General features: G+C 47.8%; 1 protein-coding gene and 1 long non-coding RNA gene across 9 annotated transcripts in view; one reads left to right on the forward strand and one right to left on the reverse strand.

Annotated features, from left to right (window-relative positions):
- LOC148379200 (uncharacterized) overlaps window positions 1-20109 on the reverse strand; it is a 164249-nt gene that overhangs the window by 41177 nt on the left and 102963 nt on the right. For all 6 annotated transcript variants that reach the window (XR_015855529.1, XR_015855532.1, XR_015855533.1 and 3 more), the window contains 2 exons: window positions 19440-19574; window positions 15321-15466 (listed from right to left, as the gene is read on the reverse strand). This is a non-coding gene — a long non-coding RNA (uncharacterized LOC148379200). The remainder of the gene's footprint in view (window positions 1-15320; window positions 15467-19439; window positions 19575-20109) is intronic.
- tafa5a (TAFA chemokine like family member 5a) overlaps window positions 10-20109 on the forward strand; it is a 61542-nt gene continuing 41442 nt past the window's right edge. The window contains exon 1 of one of the 3 annotated variants that reach the window (XM_088367613.1): window positions 10-673. In XM_088367613.1, the coding sequence (XP_088223739.1) occupies window positions 562-673 (112 nt within the window). In that variant the 5' untranslated portion in view covers window positions 10-561. Of the gene's footprint in view, window positions 674-5373; window positions 5470-18950; window positions 19499-20109 lie in introns of those variants that run through there. The other 2 variants (XM_088367616.1, XM_088367614.1) reach the window with 2 other exon arrangements.

The raw sequence follows: 20109 nt of genomic DNA on the forward strand, positions 1-20109 counted from the left end.
CGCTCATCTCATGCGTTCACCGTCTTCCAGCATGCACGCTGTGATCTACTTTCTGCCCGGCTCCCTCGATGCTTAATCACCGGGTTGCATAGGACCTCGCTGGTATTTTGGAGTGGTGCCTTTTTTTTTTTCCGTAAGTGGGGGAGAAAAAAAAAAAATCAGCAGGCAGCACAGGTGGAAAGGATCTTTTACGACGCTGCGGTATAGATGATTGAACACTTGGAGCATCCACTCAGCGCAATCAGCCGCCGGCGCGTGCCCCTCGTCGGGAATTGAGATTCCGTGCACTTTTTGGGGGTCGACAACTAAAGGACATCATTTTTTTCCTGACCGGCGTGGAGGATGTAATGTTTCTTTTGCGCACCGGTAATCGGACTACCGCGGGAACAAATCCACCTTTTCCCTCCCGCCTTCTTCAGCCAGACATTTCTATTCTTAAGAGGAAATAACAACGGAGAAATGAGCTTCACAAGAGCCCCATTTGGATTGTGAGCTGTTTTTTTTTTTTTTTGTCCTCAAGTACCCCCCCCTCCCCGGTCATTATTCTCTGCGTGCTCTTTCATGGCATCGCTGACCCGTTCGGCCAGACGCAAAGACGCCAGTGGCTGGCCGAGGATGTCATCAACTTTCTGGGCTTTTGTGCTCCTCACCGCGCTCTTGCTTCTCTACTGCGGTAAGTGCTTGGTGCGCGCTGGGTTGGCCCCACACCCGTGTGCGCAATGACGGATGATGACCAGGGGCCCCCATAGATCTATATATTGATTGCTTGGAAAACAAATTATTTTCCCCTCATGGCAACGAGACAATAAGTGTGATTTGTTTGCTTCTGAAACGTGGACAGCGATGCCACATAAGCAGTGTCATGTAATTCAGCTTGTCTACTGGACACACACACACATGTCCTGGGGGCTCCACTGCTGTCGCAGACTTGCTGAGGTCAGACAGCCATGTGTCAGTCATTTGACTATCAGCACCAAACAGCGACTCCAGAGGATGCATCAAACTCCTGACGAGCAAGTTCGTTCAATCTTATTAGGCAAATGTATTCGCGCACATACACACTTGGCCACACAGGGCCTGTGTGGCGTTCTGAAGCCCACTTCTTCGGCGACTACATGTGAGTCACGCGTGAAGAAAGATCCAGATGGCACGCCGCGCTCCAGCCCACTGCTTGTGGAAAGGAGGGAGGGGGTGAAAAAAAAAAGTATACCATTAGGCCGTCAGCTAATGATGAATTATAATCATCCTGTCTTGAAGCACATTAGGTATTCATTAGCTCCGTTGTCCTTTCATTTTCATGAAAGCAAGTTCAATTGGCTACCTGGAGATATGAGAAGACTGTGTGCTGAATTCATAAGTGCTCGAATTTTTTTTTTTCCAAACATGCTAAAGACCTACAACCATAACTTGGGAGAATGTGGGTAGTTCTCCAGAAGTGTGGTCCAATCGCACGAGTCATTATTTTCATTCCTTTACAATCAATTGCCGGATTTTATAATATTGCAAAATATTCTTGTGACCCTTCTGAATCACACTTGCGTCTTGGTCGTCATGGAAACGATTCAAACTGTTCCATGAGGTACAGTTGGACTACAATGACGCTTAAAAGATTTGTTGAGACGGACTTGAATAGCTTGAAGCCATTTGACATCCTGGCAAATATGCAAAACGTATTTCATACACTTGAAGCCTAGGGGGCACTGCACCCTCTTCTGAAGCAGCCACGAGTGCTTCCATTTTTTTTCTCCTTGAAAGATAAGCAGAAGATTGAGTTTGCTTTGTAATCACACCGATGCCGGCTCAATCAATGGAGAGGCCCGGTTTCGAAAAGACTGAGGGTCTGCTTTGAAGCGGGAACCTTTTTTTTTTTTTTTCTCCTACGACGTCTACGGCCGTGTCGATTGATCCCCTGCTTTGGGTCAATCAATGGCGACGCTTGGTTGTTGCAGTCAGCAGGTCTCGGCGTCCCCCTGGCCCCTCCCCCTTGTGCTTTCATAACATCTTCAGCTCGTACTACTATTTGCTGACCTCAAGCAACGGGAAGGGAAACTTTTGTTTATTTCTTGCTGAAATGAAACTGATATTCCTGACTTTTTTTTTTCTTTAGCTCCCAAGTGTCCTTATTTCATCTTCTCTTGGCTTGTTCTTCTTACTTTGGCTCCCAATCAATTCAAGTGGAGCTTCTGAAGACACTTTTCTTTTTTTACTTCAACTTTCTTCTCGTGCCTTTATATTTTTTTTCTGACCTTCCTCAATTTCCTCCTCTACAGACGTGCGCCATTTTCCCCATTGCACTCATTTCCTTTTTGAGGCACTTCCAGCTCGGAAGGTCTGAGCTGACGACGGCATGCTATTGACTGAGGTCTCTGCTCGCTCAGCATTTCCCTTTCACCATCAGCCTCGATTTTTTTTTTTGCAGTTGGTAGATGTGCCAAGTCAGTGGCATTGTTCAGAGAGTTGATGTTTGTAAAATTTTAAATGCCGGTGTATGGTTTGGAGGCTTTTTATAACGGCTCGTTGGAGGTTGGGATTTTTTTGAATAGCAAGGTAGGCGGATCAAATGCTTTTGTGGGTCATAAAGCTTCCACGCAGCAAGTTGCCCACACTGCGCTGAGAACAAATTGAATGGTTACACAAAGAAAATCATTTTAAGTCATCTAAAAAAAGAAACATAATGTTGCCGTTGCGACGGAGGGCCAAAGCGGCAGCTAGCGGGAGCTCTTTCATACCAGCTCACATTCGTACGGTGCCCGTCACCTCGAATCAACATCCGACTTCCAACGTCCCCACTCTGGCCCTCCAGAGACAAAAAAAAAAAAAAGACTGAGGAACTTGATGTCCTTTGATTGGGAAGAGGAAAAACGTGCGAGCCGCTGGAGGAAAATGAGGGCGTTTAAAGGGGGATGATCCGCAGGAAAGAGGATAGAAAAGAAGAATAAGAAAGGCGAAACCCTGCTGAGAAGGAAGACGAGGGCATGGTGAGAAGGGAGCAGGGAGCAAAGCCAGAAAGAAGAGATTCAGTCAGCCAGAGACGAGAGTGAAACACTGGCAAGATAAATGGCAGCTGCTCAACAATTTAACTGCTCGAGCTGTAAGAGGCTGTTTGAAACTCTAATCACACAAGAATGCTTCACTAGCCGCTGATTACATTCTTTAAAAAAAAAAAAAAAAAAAAAGACAATCTGCCTCTAGCTCCCTCCTCTGGAACCTCTTGGCTGTACATTTTTTTTCCGTGTATCGCTCTTTATTCATGAGCCTGTCGTCTGCTCGGGCTGGGCGAGCTAATCAGTATGCTAATCTTAGCTGTCGGGTTAGCCGCAGTTTAGCATGCTTTAGGATGCGCTTCCTGGCGCTCGGAAACCCGCGGCGACTGCTGATGCATCGAGCTCCTTATAAATCGCTCTTGTGTGCCGCGTTGTGACCGCGGGACACGTTAGCACGTTAGCGTACCTAATGAAGTGTCCCGTGAGTATGCATGCCTTGGTGATCCAGATTTACTAAGATTAGCTCCATAAATGCATAGTTATGTTGCGTATAATATTCTACGCCTACTTCCCGTTTGTTTTGCTATTAAAACGCCGAACTGCTCCGACGTGTCCTGATAGCAGAAGCATGTACGTGTCGCCACGGCGAAGCATATACATCCACCTCCGATTGCTGGCTTCCAGACAAAACACTAGCTTTTTGTCTGCGATGTCTGAGAAGCTTCCGCCGGGGCTGATTCACCAGTCGGCGAGGGAAAAGGAAAAAAAAGAAAAACGGGACTGGGCTGACCTCACTTGTAGGTGAACACGTGCACATATTTGAATATGTTATCCTATTTCCAGCGTAGCCCGGAGCCTTCTCCTCTGCAGGGAGGGAGGCTGAGAGAAGAGCCGCTGTCAGGGAGTAGCAGAGCGGCCCCGCCGATGGCCCGGGGAGGTAAATTCATAAAGAAGTCAACTTGTTATGTCTTCTTGCTGCGAGAAAGGGAAACGCCACATTATGGAACCCCGGGAAATTGGGCCAGAGTGCGTATACATATTTGAAGAGCTTTTTAGACGGCGCTGTTGCAAAATTTAAAGAGCGATGAGGCGGACGGTCGTATTTGTCGTTATCGCATAATGAAGCATTGCACATACGGAAGGCCTCGACTTTTGTAAATCAAGTAAGACGTATGACTATTTTGCAACTTGGAATATGAAATATTAAGCAGGCTTGGGATCTCTATCTGCGTGCTGAGATGAAATGGGCCTGAACACGAGCGTTCCAACCGGAAGGTTTGCAGTGATCCTCGGGCCCGGCGTCTGGCGAGGCGCCGGCCCATCCGTCATCCCATCAGCTTTAAAATGTGCCGAGGTCAGCACGCTACGAGGCAATTACATCGCACCAGGACACGCTCATTTATGGCTGACGCCAACAGCTTGCGCCGTTCGGGGAACGTCCCCGGCGCTCAGAACCAGTTGAATTCCAAAGCAACCTTTTCAATAATGGACGCCGGTTAAAGTTTGACGAGGAGCATCTAATCTGCAGGTTTTTTTGCATTGGTTTATTTCTCATTGGGTCAACTCACATGTTTAGTAGAGTTTTAAAACGTGCCCTTCCCAATTCGGTCATGTTCAAAAACCTCCTCACCTCACACTTGTCTCCCGTAAAACATGCCCGTGCATTCGTTAACAAACTGCCGCCGCCGCTAATAGCATGCAAATATGCTCTGACATTTACTTTACCAAAGCAAAAAAGTGTTTTTCAAGTCTGCTTACACGAGTGACTACGTGGTTAATTGCAGTCTAAATGTTGGTCGGTCCCGTTAGGAATTAATGTGCTGTTGGTGTGACTCTTTAAAAATGCCACAGACTCGTATTAATGGAAAACATGCAAATGCGACAATATTACGGGATCAATGACACGACAATTTGATGTTCGCAAATGGCAAAATAATCCAGAAAGCTTTGTCAAAGTGACTTACTTTTTACCTTAAAACTAGTCCTTTACGTTGAGCTAGGCTTAATTGGGTCAGAATTTAGACAGAAGTCTGGCTCTGTGCTTCCCTCTCAAGAGGATTCAGGAATGCACATTTGTGCATGATTTGCCTTGGGCCAGTAAGTCCATCCAGAGAGAGATGCTAAAGCTAAGCACCCCCCCCTTTACCCACTGTCACCTCCTCCCACCTCCTTTCCTTTATTACTACAAAAAGCAATTGCTTGGAAGAAAATGCCAGAATGGTGCTTTGAATTCCTGGAGGGGCCCATCACAGAGACACGGCCCACGGAGCTGAGACAGCTAGCATCTGGAGCAAAGACACGGCGGCGTGTGCGGCGGGGCGGCGCAGGGAGGGGGGGGTGGTGTCGAGCGAATGAGGGAAGGAGAAGACAACGGGATGAGCAGCCAGAGAGCGACAGAGAGCTCGTGGAGGCGGCGAAATGGCGAGCGCGAGACAGACGGAGCCAGAGGTCGACGAGGGAGCCGTAGAAAGTCGGGGGGCGGCAGGTGAGCCCACATGACAAAAGACAGACAGACGACAACAGCGAGATGCTTGGGTAATTGACAGCCGGTCGGGGGATAAAGTCAACTAACGCCAGGAAGCAGTCTGCCGACGGAGCAGCCCGGAGGCTCTCCGAAGCGCAAACAAATATTACATTAGAAGAGACAGAAGCCATTTGTCACAATGGGCGGCCTGAGAGGTAGTTAAGGTGGCGCGCCTAAGCTTGATCTACACCACGCCGCCGACGCCGTGACAATTGTGCTGAAGTCAACTCCGTTCAATCAATTAGCCCTCTCGAGACCCCAAACTTTCACCACTCTCAAACTTATTATTAGGCGTTCTTCGGTCTCACTCCAGGCGGCCACCCCCTCCCCTCCCTGACCGCACACCTCAGCATCCGTGCTGACAACCACAATTCAATGCTAATGTGTCTACGAGCCAAATCCGCAGGACATTTACGGCCTCGGTGACAGCTGCACTCTCGTTGCCCCCGCGTGTCATCAAGTACGACGTCGGTTTAAGGAGTCGCGGGAGAGTCGGGACGTCCGTGGGTCGGCCGGTCAGACGCTTGGCTCGGCGCCACGCGCCGCATTACCTCGACCGCTTTTACAATTTGATAAGCCGTGCGTGGACTCGTCGCGAGTCGTCATCGCTCGCCATTGTGCCACCTCTGAATGAGTCGGTGATGAAATCACGCGAGGGCTGATTTTAATGTGACTCAGAACACCCGAGTGGCTGGCGTTTTTCGCCAGAAAAAAGCAATCTCTTCATGAATTGCATCTTAATACTAAGAAATGCTCATTAGTGCCTCGCCGTATTTCATAGCGACTCCAAAATGCGCTCCCGGAGGCGATCATCAGTCCAGAGACGATGTTACCCGCCTCGGATTGGATTCTCTTGAATTGATACCGGGATCACCAGGCTCTATTTTTGTGACTATTTTTCTTTTAAGCACACCATGCTGCAGCAGTACTGTGATTTCCAGCTTTTGGCACTAATTGCCACGAGTTTCGGAACCTTTGAACCAACTTGGCTTGACCTGCGATTAGCCAGTTGTGACTCTGTTTGAACCGACCAAAGGAAGGTTTTACCAGTACTTCGAAAAGAAAAAAAAAACGCTTGTTAGTGGTTTTGTTTCTCCTCTGGCTTTCACTCTCTGGATGTGTGAATGATATGGAAATTGCAACCCGCCTGCCCTCATTTATCTCTAGCGCCGCCGACGCTGCTCCAACAGCCGTATTGGGATGCGGAAACAATGAACTGATTTGCGGCCGCTGCTGTGGTCGGGGTATACGGTTAAAGATTTGATTTGAGACCCCGCCTCGTTCGAAGGAAGTTGATCTGCTCCCAATGTGATCTTGCACTTGTTCTTTTTAAGTTTCTTTGAGCAGTGCAGGTGGTGAGCGACACCCACATGGGCTTTCCTGCAGGGCTTTTTTTTTTGCGTGTGCGATCAGTGAACGTATATAATCGCCGACCTGATTCCTCATGCCAGCAGCTGACTCCTGCTGCCATACATGCTGTATAGTATCCGCCGACGCCATATGTCCAAGAAAGTTATTAGCGGTTAGCTCGCGTTGGCTAGTCCTGGTTTATAATATAAAAGCCGCCCAACTCTAGGTGATATCAAATTAGCAGCTGGATGTCATTATTTATTCTACTAAATTGGAGATTGACATCCACACGAACGAGCCCATTCACTGACACGCAGACTCTCCACGCTGCACTTTTTTTTTTTGCCACAGGTGACTATGAAAATCATCTGTCACGTTATGTCATAAGAAATCACATCCGATATTGTTTTCCTGAAAGAATAATCCGGCCTCTTCTCCACGCTGAAACATGCCTCGGTTCACGCACTACATCCTGGAGGAGATTTATTTCATATTTCCATCATGCTCTCTCGCTATCTCAGCCTGGCTCGCTCGCTCGTCTCTTTTGTACACAATATCTCCTGTCTAGCCTCTGCTCACGCTCCTTCCCTCCCGAGGCTTTGGCACTGATAAACCCTCCCATTGTTACGATGACGGCGGAACATGTGAGTTGCGCCTGCTTCTCAAGGCTTGAGGAGCTCATTACGACGTCTCAGCGGGGACCCGATTGGCAACATCGTGTGTGTGACGCGCATGGGACGACCTTCTCTCAAATTGCTTCCATTGCGAATTGGACTGTTTGGTATCAGCCTCCGTTGCTGTGTGTCACTCATATGAATCTGGCGCCACACACACAGATTATTTGGACGTCGATCTTTTGCTCCAACTTGTGTCGTACAGTTGTTAACGGTCAATGGCGTCGGATTGATCGCTCGGTTTTATCCGTATGCTAAGATAGCCCATTAAGCAGATGACATCACCGACTTGAATTAAACAGCCACTCTTAAGACGTTTTTCTTTTTATGCTTTTAATGTCACTTCAGGCCTGAGTAACTTCCTCCAGGACCTCTTCCAGTGACAAAGTTCATCTTTTCCCCTTAAACGAGCATAATTTGTGCTCGTGTTAACAGCGGAGCCTCCGCGGAAAGCCTCGACCTTTGCGTGAGGGCGGCCGACAGCTTGCCTCCCTCGCAGGTCACTCGGCGACACTTAGCGCTCTCGATGCTAAGACGCCGTCGCCGACCCCGGCGGGCATGTCAAATTTAGGCGCGATTCAAGCAGCGGCCTTTAAAATAAGCCGTAGATTTTGTTTTTTCTTTTCATCACACAAACCATGGGATGATTCAGGCAGAATTGATTGCTCACTCTATTTTCTCCTCCCCCTGAAGCTTCTTTATTGAATAGAAGCTGTAAAAAGGAGAGCGAAGGAAAAAAAAAAACTAGAGTGGCGTTGCGTGCTTATTGTGAGGCAAGGGTGTCAAAATTGTTTACAAATCAGAAAAAACGGTCCGAAAAAACACAATTTATCTCCGCGGGCCACATAAAATGATGTGGCGGGCCGTATCTGGCCCCCGGGCTTCGAGTTTGACACCTGCGCTGTAAGACGGAGGTCTTATGGACGCTACGTTAAGTCAAGAGTTGTCTTCCTTTACGACAATCCCCGTTTCCGAGCAATTAACGCCACTTTAGCGGAAGCTTTTTATGACGACGACACCTAAACACAACATTAAACCGCATCCTCGCCTTTGAGATTATACAAAACCCGGAGCCGGCAGCGTTTAACGGTTGTGTAATAAAAGTACTAAAAAAAAAATAGATATATATAGTAAGTAAAGTCGAGCCTTAGAATTAGCTGAAGCAAAGTGCACTCGCGCTACGGCGGCTTACGATGATTGACGGCGACCGCCGAGCCGTCGCACGGTCAGGTGGTTCGCCTCTTGTAAGCGTGAGCGAGACGCGTTCCGCCGCGCCATTCGGGAACTCTGCTCCCTTCGCCCTCGCTGTACTAAATAAACACACATAAGTGGCTCCCTCGGGGGAACCTCGTGGGCGGGTGGTGTCGGGGGCCTTTCCGGAGTCACTCGGAAAGAAAAAGTCCTCCGGAGTGAACTCGGTGGGAGTTAGTTTTGTTAACGGAATCAAAACAAAAGCTAATAGGACTCCAGCTACTCGGTTGGCTAGGGAATAAACAGCAGGCGTGCGTTCAAAACATTTTCGGGCCAGGCTATGAGGGACGTGCTAGCAAAACAACTTTGGAACCTGCTGAGTACACAGGTTAGCTTCCAAACAAACACATTTGCGGAGAACTAGATGGGCGGTAGATCCCAAATCATCTCGTCTCTTTATCCCTTTAGCCGAGCGGAGCTTTGCATTCCGCGGCCGCTGAGAGGATCGGCTCGGTCGAATCGCTTTCCACGGCGAGTGCTGTTTGGGTTTTTAAAAAGCGTGATTGCACTTGTGAGCCTCTCTCGCTAAAAGGATACGCAAAGTGAGAGCGGGATCAGGTGGAGCTCATTGGACACTCGGGAGACCGGCGGCGGGCTTTGCGAGGCGTGGGTTATCGGAATAGCCGAGCCCCTTTCATCGTGTCCATCAATCAAAAAGGAGTGATTTATCTGTTTGGGCACGTCAGCTTGAAAGTGGCTTTCAATCTGACAGGACCAAACCCCAACTTTGACCATAAAACAACCGGGATGTACTTTTATGGGTAAGCGGGTCGGGCCTCCGCGCCAAATCGATTCATCTTCTAACACGTTCATACATCAACGCCGTGTCCTGACCGAGTCCAGTCCTAAAAAGTTATTAGACGAGTCTTAATCAAAATCAAACATAAAAGTGACAGCCAGCGAGTGGGGAAGGTGATAGAATAAAAATGGGATGTGATTATTGCGCTAAGTTTATTAAAGGCCCGGTGACACCGTGTTGTAAACTACAAGCGGCCGGTTGATTTATGAGGGAAATGACGGTGAGAAATATGAAGTTGGATTTAAAAGTCTTGGGTGCGGAGATAATCGTGAAGATTCGCGATATCGATCGGATTCCGTCGTGAGTGACGTGTTAGCGTAGCGCGGCCAGAGGAAAAGAATGAGGTCACCGGGGTTACACGTATATTTCTGCTCTCCTGCACTTTCTGGATTTGAAGGACGCACTTGAGTGATTCTGGGGTGGGGGGTGAGTAGCAGGACCCCTTTTGCAATCATAGAAATGTGATGGATTTCATCACTGAGGCAGAAGGACTCTGCTCTCTGGAGGTCTTAGCGAAGGTGGGATCATTGCGAGGTGTGTTGGCCTACTCTCAACGGCGATGAAGTCGCCGCAATTTCGGGGCGAGGGAGGGGGGGGGGGGGTCGGTGAAGCTTTATCTCAATGACCTCAGAGATGAACACTGCTACCAGGCTTAAGAAGTATGACTGAAGTTAATGTGAAATACCCTAATATATATGTTTATAGAGTAAACGATATAGATTACATAACTAATGGAGGCATCAATGGCTTTAAAGCTTCATCCGAGGCGACTTCGACTCGGGCAATTTGGCTCTCTGGCTCGTGTGGTTTGATTGGCAGCTCCTTGTGAACTATTTAGCTCCTCCACTTGTGGCTTTCGGAGTCCCTGCGTGGAGCTTACAGTCGCTCTGACAGCGACCTCGGCGAGCTTGGTCTATTTGCTTGAATGGCGGCTTGATATGAGCAAGACTCGTTCCCCGGGGAGGATGTCTTGTAACGGGTTAAATAAGTGATGTTATTTGTACCGCGTTTATTTTATTTTGGAATAACCGGGGCAGACTGGGGGAGACGTTTGCGTGGTTGGAGCCATTTTTTCACGACGTCCCGTTAAAAGACATGGCTTGTTTTGACATATTTCCCCTGAACCGATTACATAAAAAGATATTTTTTTGTTTTCCGCTTTTGTGATGGATGCCGCTCGAGAGGATCCTGAAGCTCAGACGCTTGCCAGAACCAGTTTATTGTAAAATATAAGAGGGGGGAGGGGGGTGGGGGGGATGGAGATTGTCAAGCACATTAACGTCACATCAACGTCGTTAAAATCCTCTTGAAAGTCCCTAAGCGGCACCGATCAATCTTCTTTGTGATCGGCTTGATGAGAGGGAAAGTCTAGCCCAAAAGTTTTTTCCCTTTGAGCAACTGTCACGTCATTCGTGTTACTTTTTCTGACTGAAGCATCATTTCCCGTAGAGGGAATACAATGGCATGGCGGTGCGGACTTAAAAACTGCACGGGCGCCGGCGGTCCGAGCAAACGCCGGGTCCCCCGACACGTAAACAGGATCGCCGTGAGGTTCAAGGCTCTTTTTGAAGTCTCAGCCCCTCCCTGGGAGAAACAAACACTGGATAGATATTTGCTCACATGTGCTTTTCTAGGGTTGACTTTATCAGCCCCAAAATATCTGATGGATTCCCCCGGCTAACACGAGTAGCGACGGGCCAAACATGCTTTTTGCATCTTTACAGGAAAAGCCGATAAAGAGCGAGCAGGAAGCTCCCAGGGTGCACCTGGCTCTGTGATGATAAAGGGGCAGGTCAAGGCTCACAACAGGGTGTCCGGGTTTGGGCCAGGAGAAGAAGGATGAGCTCGAGGGAAAGATTTTCTTTTTTAGAAACTACTTCTTAGGCATCATCATTCCCCAACTAAGTTGCCATTTTGAGACTTTTTTTCTTTGCAGGCCGAGAGATTTTGTTTGATAGCTACCGAAATGCAGCCGCATGAACGAGACAGATGGGCGACACTAAAGCGGGACAAAAATAAATTTGACGACTCCGCACGGGCCGAGCGTCTTCTGAACGTTCCTGTTTCTCACGTTTTGTAGTCAAGTCGCTTCCTGTGGCGTTTATCACGCAAGGTTATTTTACATGCTCATTTGGACTAGACCGTATGCTAATTGATTAGCTCTAATCTGTCCAAATATGGCAATGCGTTTTTTTTCCCCCAAGGCGGCACGGATTATGTCACGCCGCCGGCGCTTCGCCGAGGTTATTAGGACGGCGCGCTTGCGCTAAATGCGCCGCGTTACTCATCCGCACGCCCTCGCGACTGACGTTTGCTGTATGGACAGCGAGACGGATGACACGACGAACGGGAGGAGTGATTTCGAACGGGCTGGGAAGAAGACATAAATAAAGAGGCTGGGTGAAACAATGGAAAAGTGCAAGAGAGTTAAATGGAAAGTTAAAAGCAAAGAGGGTTGTGACACGGGCTAGAAATCAAGGGAGAATCAATGAGCAGGCAGAGGCTAGCAAAAGCTTTCAACCGGCTGCCAATCTTTGAAAGGGACTTCATCAAAATTGCTCTTGCCGCCCGCCCCTTTTTGAACGTGGGCCGCCGCGCCGGGCAGAGGTTTGACGTCGCAGCTGCTAATGTTGCGGGCGGTGGTGGGGGGTCGTATTGATTTCCTGGTGGCAGGCCTCCTTGTTTACAGATGGGAATACGGCGGGTTCAAACTGTGACGGGTGAAGTCTCTGATCAGAGCGACGGCAGAAAATGGAGTCGAGGACAAAAGGGGCTGGATTATGATTGGCTGTTTAAAAAAAAAAAAAAAACAAGCCCTGTAGAATAAAATAAAATCGGCTTGGTCCCTTTTGGACCCATTGGGTTAGCTATTCCACCCTATTTGGGTTACTTGAAACCCAGCAGCATATTTAAGACGAAAAAAAAACAGCCAGTGAATATGTGTATAGTATTTTGATGCATTACTTATTTGGAGCTGTTGAAAAAGCTGTGAAAACCGCTTAACACACAAACATGACACAGCGCAGTTTGCACAGCAACATGAAGCTCTACAACAAGCTGTCCATGCCGTGCGGACGCGTTCATCTCGACGCGTGCCAATCGGGCAGTCTGGGCCTCACGCAGCCGCTGCATGGACACAACTCGGATGGACGCCGGCAGCTTGCGACTTCCGCCCGCTCATGTGACACGAGGTGGTTCAGGATACAAGGGGAGGGGCAATGGTGGTCAGTCACAAGCAGGGAAGGGTGGATTGGATTGAGACGGCTGCCAGACACCCGGCTCGGCTGCACAGATGGAACCTCCGCCTCCTTCTTTTGCTCCTGGCCAACTAGTCCTCAAAGTGTTTCTTGCACTTTCTAAGGCCTAATGACATTTACGATAAGGGTGGCTGTTTCTTGTTACCCATGAGCATCTTTTTATGTCCATTTAGCGTGTCTGTATAGAAAATGCTGAGACGTGAGGCTTGCGGAAGGATGGCAATGTGTGGATAATGAGGGTGTAATGCAAATGGCCTTCTTTAAGAGAAAAGACGGGCTTCGGCGCATTTTCGAGGCTTTTTTTTTTGCGCTTACTGCGCTCAAATCAGTCAATAAATACAGCTAACGCGGTGAAAAAAGAAAACGGGCGGAAAATTGGCGGTGGATAAATATGCAAATGCGCCGTGAAACATCGTCCGTGCCCTCTAAGCATTTTGGGAGGGCTACTTGATATGCACACACGAGAGCGATGCGAGCCTCGTTTGATGGCCGTGCTCTTAAGGAAGCTTTTTTTATGACGCCGCTTCTTTTTTGGCTTCTTTTCAATAACTTGCAAACACACCAAATAAACAAGAAGCACTCGCCAGCCAGCAACCCGTAAAACTAATCTCACATCTTTTTTTTTTGCTGCCTGGAGATTGTATGATGGCCTTAAAGAGAGCCAGAGAAAGAGATCAAATTTCGCTTCAATGCCATTGTTGACGTTTTTCGGCATAAAAGTAGGAAGATGGTGCCCTCGCGTCTCTATCGCTGAGGATCATGGTGTCTCGAGCCATATTTTCACTGTATCAAGAGACAAAGCCTGCGTGGAATTAGTCTTTATCCCCTCGTATTTGGGGGAGATTTCAGAGGCGGTGCAACACCTGGAGAGGCTCGAAAATACACCGCTCTTCATTCTCGCCACCTCGAATGTAAATCGATGCCTCGAGATACAACTGACCTGAAGATACGGCTAAAGAATTCAAATAAAGATTCGAGGTAGCGCTAGCAGTGAAACGATTCCTCAAAAAGAATTCTCAAGCTGTTCATTGCCAAGTCTATTTAGCTTCATGCTAACAAAGGCGTCCAAGCTAGCTCGCTAGCTAATCTGTTTAAAGGAAACCCAACTCCAGACAATGATTTAATATCTCGCTCAGGCCAAGGCCGTCCAGAGAGACTGACTAAAGACAACTCCATCTGTTCTGTCTCCTAAACCTTCATGTATAAAGATAAACCGCAGACAGCTCGGGCCGTCAAGTGTAAGCAGAACACAACACAACTTTTATTAGGTTTCACGTCACAATTGAATCGTGAGGCCCGGGCTGGCAGTAACCCTTCCCAAACGATTCCTCTAGCGAAGGCCACACGTCTCGAGTGAAGAAGTACAAGTGAGCAAAGGGCTGCTGCGAGGATCCAATAATGTGTCCATCAGCAGCCTGTGGTGACAGTGTTAGTGTTTGACGGGCTGCTAGAGCATTAAAAGAGCGAGGGAAAGCGAGAGAGAGAGAAAATCCTCTCGCCCTTCATGTCACTCCAAGCACTTTCCTCGCCGTCTTGCCGGAGTCCTGCGAGACAATAAATTTGCCTTCCCGCACGTGACCTCCATGCCTTCGACTTTCTCTTTACCCTCCCGCTGTCTCTTCCAGGCCAACGTGCCCTCCATCTAATGATCACATTTCTTTACGGCTTTCTCCGTGAATACAAGCGTGGCGGGGTGACTCAAGGTTGTCGCAACCTCGAGGAAACTGCCCTTTTCTTTTGATTGCCGTCTACCTTTTCGCCTTGACTAAGAAGTTGCTAACCGGCGATAAACGGACGTGGGCTTTTCCCATTTCCGTCGAGCTACCAAACAACTTTCAATACAACGAATACAAATGTAAACAAAAGGGGGAAAAACTGCAATTCGGCATTTATCGTCATTCTGCAATCTGATGACGGAAGAACTTGGTGGAAGAATGGTTCAAATCAATACTGAGGGTTTTTTTTTTCCCCCGCCCACATTTTCTCTTTGTCTCCCGCACGAGTCGAGATGCAAATGATTGTTTTTTCAATGCTTTGGTTGTGGCAAAGGCTCATGTTATTGCTTCTATCAGCGTGTCACCTTTCTTCCTTCATTTCCATACGCATTTTCCCGCCTCGTATGCAAAAAGTCTCGGTCTCGCCCAGACAAGCCGACGGTGCTTTTCTTTGCCGTCCTATTGTGGACGGACGGACGGACGAGGGGGGGGGTTGATTCCGAGCAGGCCAGAAAGTGCGATCCATTTAATTTTGTCAGCGTATTGATTTTTAATTTCCGCCTAACAGATTTAATTTGACACCCTCGTTGCATAAAATGATCAATAGTGATGAGTCAGGTGTCTTTCGGGTTGAACGCATGAGAGTCTTCAAGGTCACAACTATGATGGAGTGCCATGAGTGTTATTTTACAAATATATATATTTTTTTTCCTACAAAAGTTTTTCGTGTTGGTGCAATTTATGTACATTCCGATTCATCACTTACTTGTTTCGGCATTTCAGTGCAGCGTGTCCATTAAGCTCCTTCCGGGAATTACTTGTGTCTTTTGATTAGATAGATTTGCACAATCTTCTTAGGGCAAAGTGCTTGTTGGCAAATGGCGCTCACTTGTCTCCATACGTCACCGACGTCTGTGGGCGGAGTGAAATAAAAAGTTAGAGACGCAATCGACGTAGCATCTTGTCGCTAACTAATCACGGCAGAAGAGGCGTCGGCCATTTCATTTCCTGTAATGAGACTTAATAAAATGTCCGCCGTGTTTGCCCATGTGTGTTTACGGACGATAAATAATTCACCACGGGAAGAAGTTTGTTTTTCGAGTCGGCGTGAGTGACATTGATTCCAATTAAACAATACGGCGTGACATTGCGGGCAAATTTACAAATTAATAAGGCGCATATTTAATATCGGGAGTGGGATGAAGGGGCTGACGCAAGTTTTAAAACGTCGTCGCCGCTAACGTTTATTTTGCAAAGGCCGCAGCATGTGGTCTGTGGAAAAGCGTTGGGTTTATAAATGGAAGTGATGAGACATTTTCTGTGAATTTATCTCGTGGCGAGGGAGATTAAAGGCTCGGCTATGCAACACGCGGAGATGTGAGATATGAAGAGGAGCGACTTGAATGGCTCGCACGTCGGTCATTAGCGCTTCGAGGGGATTAGAAAGTTGTCAGGAACGCTTTAGGGACTTCCGACAACGTACGTAGTGGATTTCATCTTGTCAATCAACTGAGACGTTTGACGTGAGAACTGGAATTATTCCTCACCGCTGATCTACTCGCAGGCATATATTCTTTATCCTCTGCATTAAAAGTAACCTAATGTGTTCCCATTCTATGCCAATGGCTCAATTTTTTTTGTGGGTTTTCCTTTGAGGAAAAAAACGTAGCCATATAATATTGCGAGAGCAAATCTCATCAATGCGCCTTTCTCATGCAAAGGAGTTTACAACTATATATCGGCTTTAAAATCTTTATGTTGTCGTAAAAGAAGTCAAGTTATGGACTCCCGGATGCTGACCGCATATTTTTTTTTTTTCCCTCTGCTCGGCAAAGTTCCCAAACATATTGCAGCAAAGCCGTTGTTGATTTCAAACAACGTTATGCGTGCGGTCTCCCGAGAGCGTCTCTGGGCTTTCTTTGACTAAATCAAATTATAAAATATTCATTCGACGCCATTTGGAAATGCGTTTATTCAGAGTTCACCAACGTTCCTCGTCAAACGTGTTTGCGACGCTTCTGCCGCCTCAACTTTTTAGCTCAGATTAAATTTGCGTCGTACACCTCGGTGGACATTTGCCTTCCGTTTTGGCTTTTCCCTCTGATTAAGCCCTCTCGCAGATTTATCGGTTATGGGAAATAATGGGAAACACAGCGAATGTCGAGGTTTGAGGCCATTACTCATGGCTTTTATTGGCGAGGGCTCGTCCTGGCGCTCGGCCAATGACCTGCAAAAGGACAAAGCGGGGAACGCCTTTTCTCGAACAGCGAGGGGGTGTCAGGAAGAGGGAGAAGCGGCGGGGGATACTTGCAACTAGGTGAGACGAGCTTTATTTATGAATTAATAAAGCTCGTTTCACTTAGGGAGGGAGGGGTGGAGGGTTTTCCGAAATTTATCTTGTGTGGGAAGAAGGATTAGAACAAAATAAAAGATCATATCAAGACCACAGGTGTCAAACACAAGGCTCGGGGGCAAGATACGGCCCGCCACATCATTTTGTGTGGCCCGCAAAGACAAATTGTGCATCAACTTTATGTGTTAATACTAAAATTACAAATTATTTTCTCCAATATTTACTCTTTTGAAAATATTTGATCAGTTATTACTCGTCTCTGATTCCGATTATAGTTTTTTGTCGCCTAGCTCGCATATAGAAGATGCTCCTCCGAAGGAAACAATGGCTACTAGCGTTAACAAACGACTTCCTCAACTCACACGTTCGTGAGGTTGAATTTCCATCCCGAGCCAGCGCCGACGACAATCTGCACATTGATGAATAACTTAACGGGGTGGGAAGCCTAATTGCTGCTCGGTGTTGGCGAAGGCGGCGTATAAATATTTCCTCTCATTTACACAAACTGCTGGTGTCACTTTGAATTGCTGTGACAATTTCTTTTTCTTTTTTGGGTTCTAACAGGTTGCCGCATGTTAAGTGTCAAAACAGGTGGCAAGTCACGTCAAGCGTGCGAACGGTTCTCATTGGCTCCGAACTTTTCAACTCTGTCAATGTACTATATTTAGCCGGTCCGCCGGGGTGTGCGCTAGCATATGCTCGGTCCATATGATCCTGTTTGACATGCACGCCGGAGCAGAATTCCCAGCCTCAAATCCTTGTTCGGGTCAAGTCTCGGGATGCATCACAAGTTAAACACGTGCGGCGCAATCGTGGCGGAACTGGAAAGCGTGCAGTTTGGCACTTGATAGCAGAGACTGTTATCAGCTAATTAGTGCTGGGAGCTGGGAGGGGAGGGGCGAGGAGGAAGGGGGGGGGGCTCTCGGCTCACTTTTGCGGTGTGGGTGCTGCCATCACTTGTCATCTGCCTCAATTAGAAATGCACACAAGTGGGCACACGAGGAAGCCCCCCTAAAGAGTGTTAGTGTGGAAAAATGGCTGACCTACAAATCTTTTTTTTTGTATGTGTGCGCGTGTCATTGTTGCAAATTTGCATTTTCTCTTTTAGCTTCAAACAACATGGCGGGATATAAATAAGAGGAAACAATTGCATTTGTTTTGCACTGCAGGGGCGGGATTATGCAAGCTATTGTTTGGATTCTTTGCTCTATATTGGATCCTCCTTCAGTCACGCTGCTTTCAAGGCTTCCTTTTTATATGCTGTTTTTTTTTTTTAAAGAATTTTTCTCGCCATCATATGATGACATCTGGGGCTAAATATGTCATGCTTTTCAGTTGGCGATAAATCCTTTTGGATCACAAACTGAGCGATGATAATTCATATTGCCTGTTGCCAAAACACGAAGGCTTCGCCAATGCGGAAAGGCAAAAAAAAAAAAGATGCCGTTTCTACATCTGAATTCTGATTTGGAAAACAGTGACTCATTTGTACATTGAACATGTCAACACTCATCCTGGAAATGGTGCAATAATTTGCCCTGAGGGGTAAATAGTGTATTTAAGAGGTGGCTTCATTTGCCTAAAATAAAAAAAATCATCTTGATAATTAATTTAATTTGTGTCCCATTTGGAAGGTACAATAATGAGACCGTTTGTGCACTCTAGATAAAGACATGGTGTTGGCCTCCACTCTTATCGCGTTGCTACTCTAATGGAACTAATTGGTAGCGTTCACAACTCGTGTTAATAACGTGCAAAACTGCAGAAATAATCGAGTGACGACACAACGAGCGAATTGGATGGAAACGCTTTCGACTCTCACGATGTTATTTGGTGAATACGTTTCGCCTGAGCTGAGCCAGCCAATTGCCCGAGTCTTATCAAGCGTGGCCATTATTGAGGAGATGCGTCTGACAGGCATACTTATCGCGCCTAAAGAAGTCGCATTGGACTGGTTGGAGAGGGGAGGGGAGGGGTGAGGAGGAGGGGAGAGAAGAGCGCAGGGAGGGAGGGAGATGTACGGCAGCATTGTAAGGAGAGAGAGGAGAGAGAGAGAGGTGGAAAAAGAAAGGGGCTGCAAGGGGGGGACTTGGTGGCGAGTGTTTGTCTCAGCCGGAGCGACGGCGGCGGTGGTGGCGACGCGCGTCTGACATGCGTTGGAGAGCGCTGGCCGTGGGCATCTCCTGCGCGCCTGGGAGAAGCGTCGGGCGCACGCTCGAAGGACACTCTGCTGCCCATCTCGTCGGAACAGCCCCGGGGGGCGGCAAACAAGTCAAAGACGATGGGCACCGTTTTGGAGTGGCTGTGACGCACTGACGCCGGCGCGCGTTTCGCTTTCAACACTTGGACTACCGCTTTGGATTGATTTTTTGTTTTTTGAAATACAAGACGTGAACGCTGCATTACAAGGCAGTGTGATTTTCTGAGTTTGGACGCCCCCCCCTCCCCGCCACCCCCCACCCCCTTCTCCTGCACCGCCACCGGCGTCCTCTCCGCCAGCATGCAGCTGCTCCGAGTTGCGTGGGCACTCACCGGAGCGGCGATCTGCTGCTTCCTCATCCTCCTCATCCACTCTCGTCTTCTCAAAGAAGGTAAAGCCACCACCTCGGCGCTTTTGCGCCATCTCCGCGCCGCCGTCAAGTTGCCACCAAAAGTGTCCGTGGGCGTCTGAAAACCACATTCGTATTGTTAGACGTTCGCAAGCTCGATTTATTTCTTTTTTTATTTGAAATCACAAGCGGAATAATAAACACGTCCCAACGTGGGCATGAAGAGAAAGCAGCGAGTGCTTTGTTTTAATCCGTCTCAATAGATGGCACTAGAGTCTAGCTTTAGGGGAACATGGAGGTCAAGCCACGCCAATGTTTCCTTCTGTTGTCCGCCCTTCTGATTCTCCAACAAGGTTGAATAGCAATTAAGATCATCACTCGCTCCCCCCCCACCCCCCCCTCCTCTTCCTTCCGGCCATCATCGCCGTCATCACATCCACGCTTGCATGGTTGACACATCCCTGCAGACGAGCTGCACTTTAGCTCCTTTTTTTTTTTTGAAGCTGATGATGGATTGATGGGATTTGATTGATTTCATTACTTTTATTGCTTCTGTTTCAACGGCGACTAATCTCTCAGGGGGGAGTACATCGTAAGCTCCTGCTCCTGAAAGTCAAACGGTCGCTGGACTTGATGAACTTGGCGGCAAATAT

Source organism: Syngnathus floridae, chromosome 22, assembly GCF_059516105.1.
Source record: "Syngnathus floridae isolate MCC-2025c chromosome 22, RoL_Sflo_1.0, whole genome shotgun sequence".
Taxonomy (NCBI): domain Eukaryota; kingdom Metazoa; phylum Chordata; class Actinopteri; order Syngnathiformes; family Syngnathidae; genus Syngnathus; species Syngnathus floridae.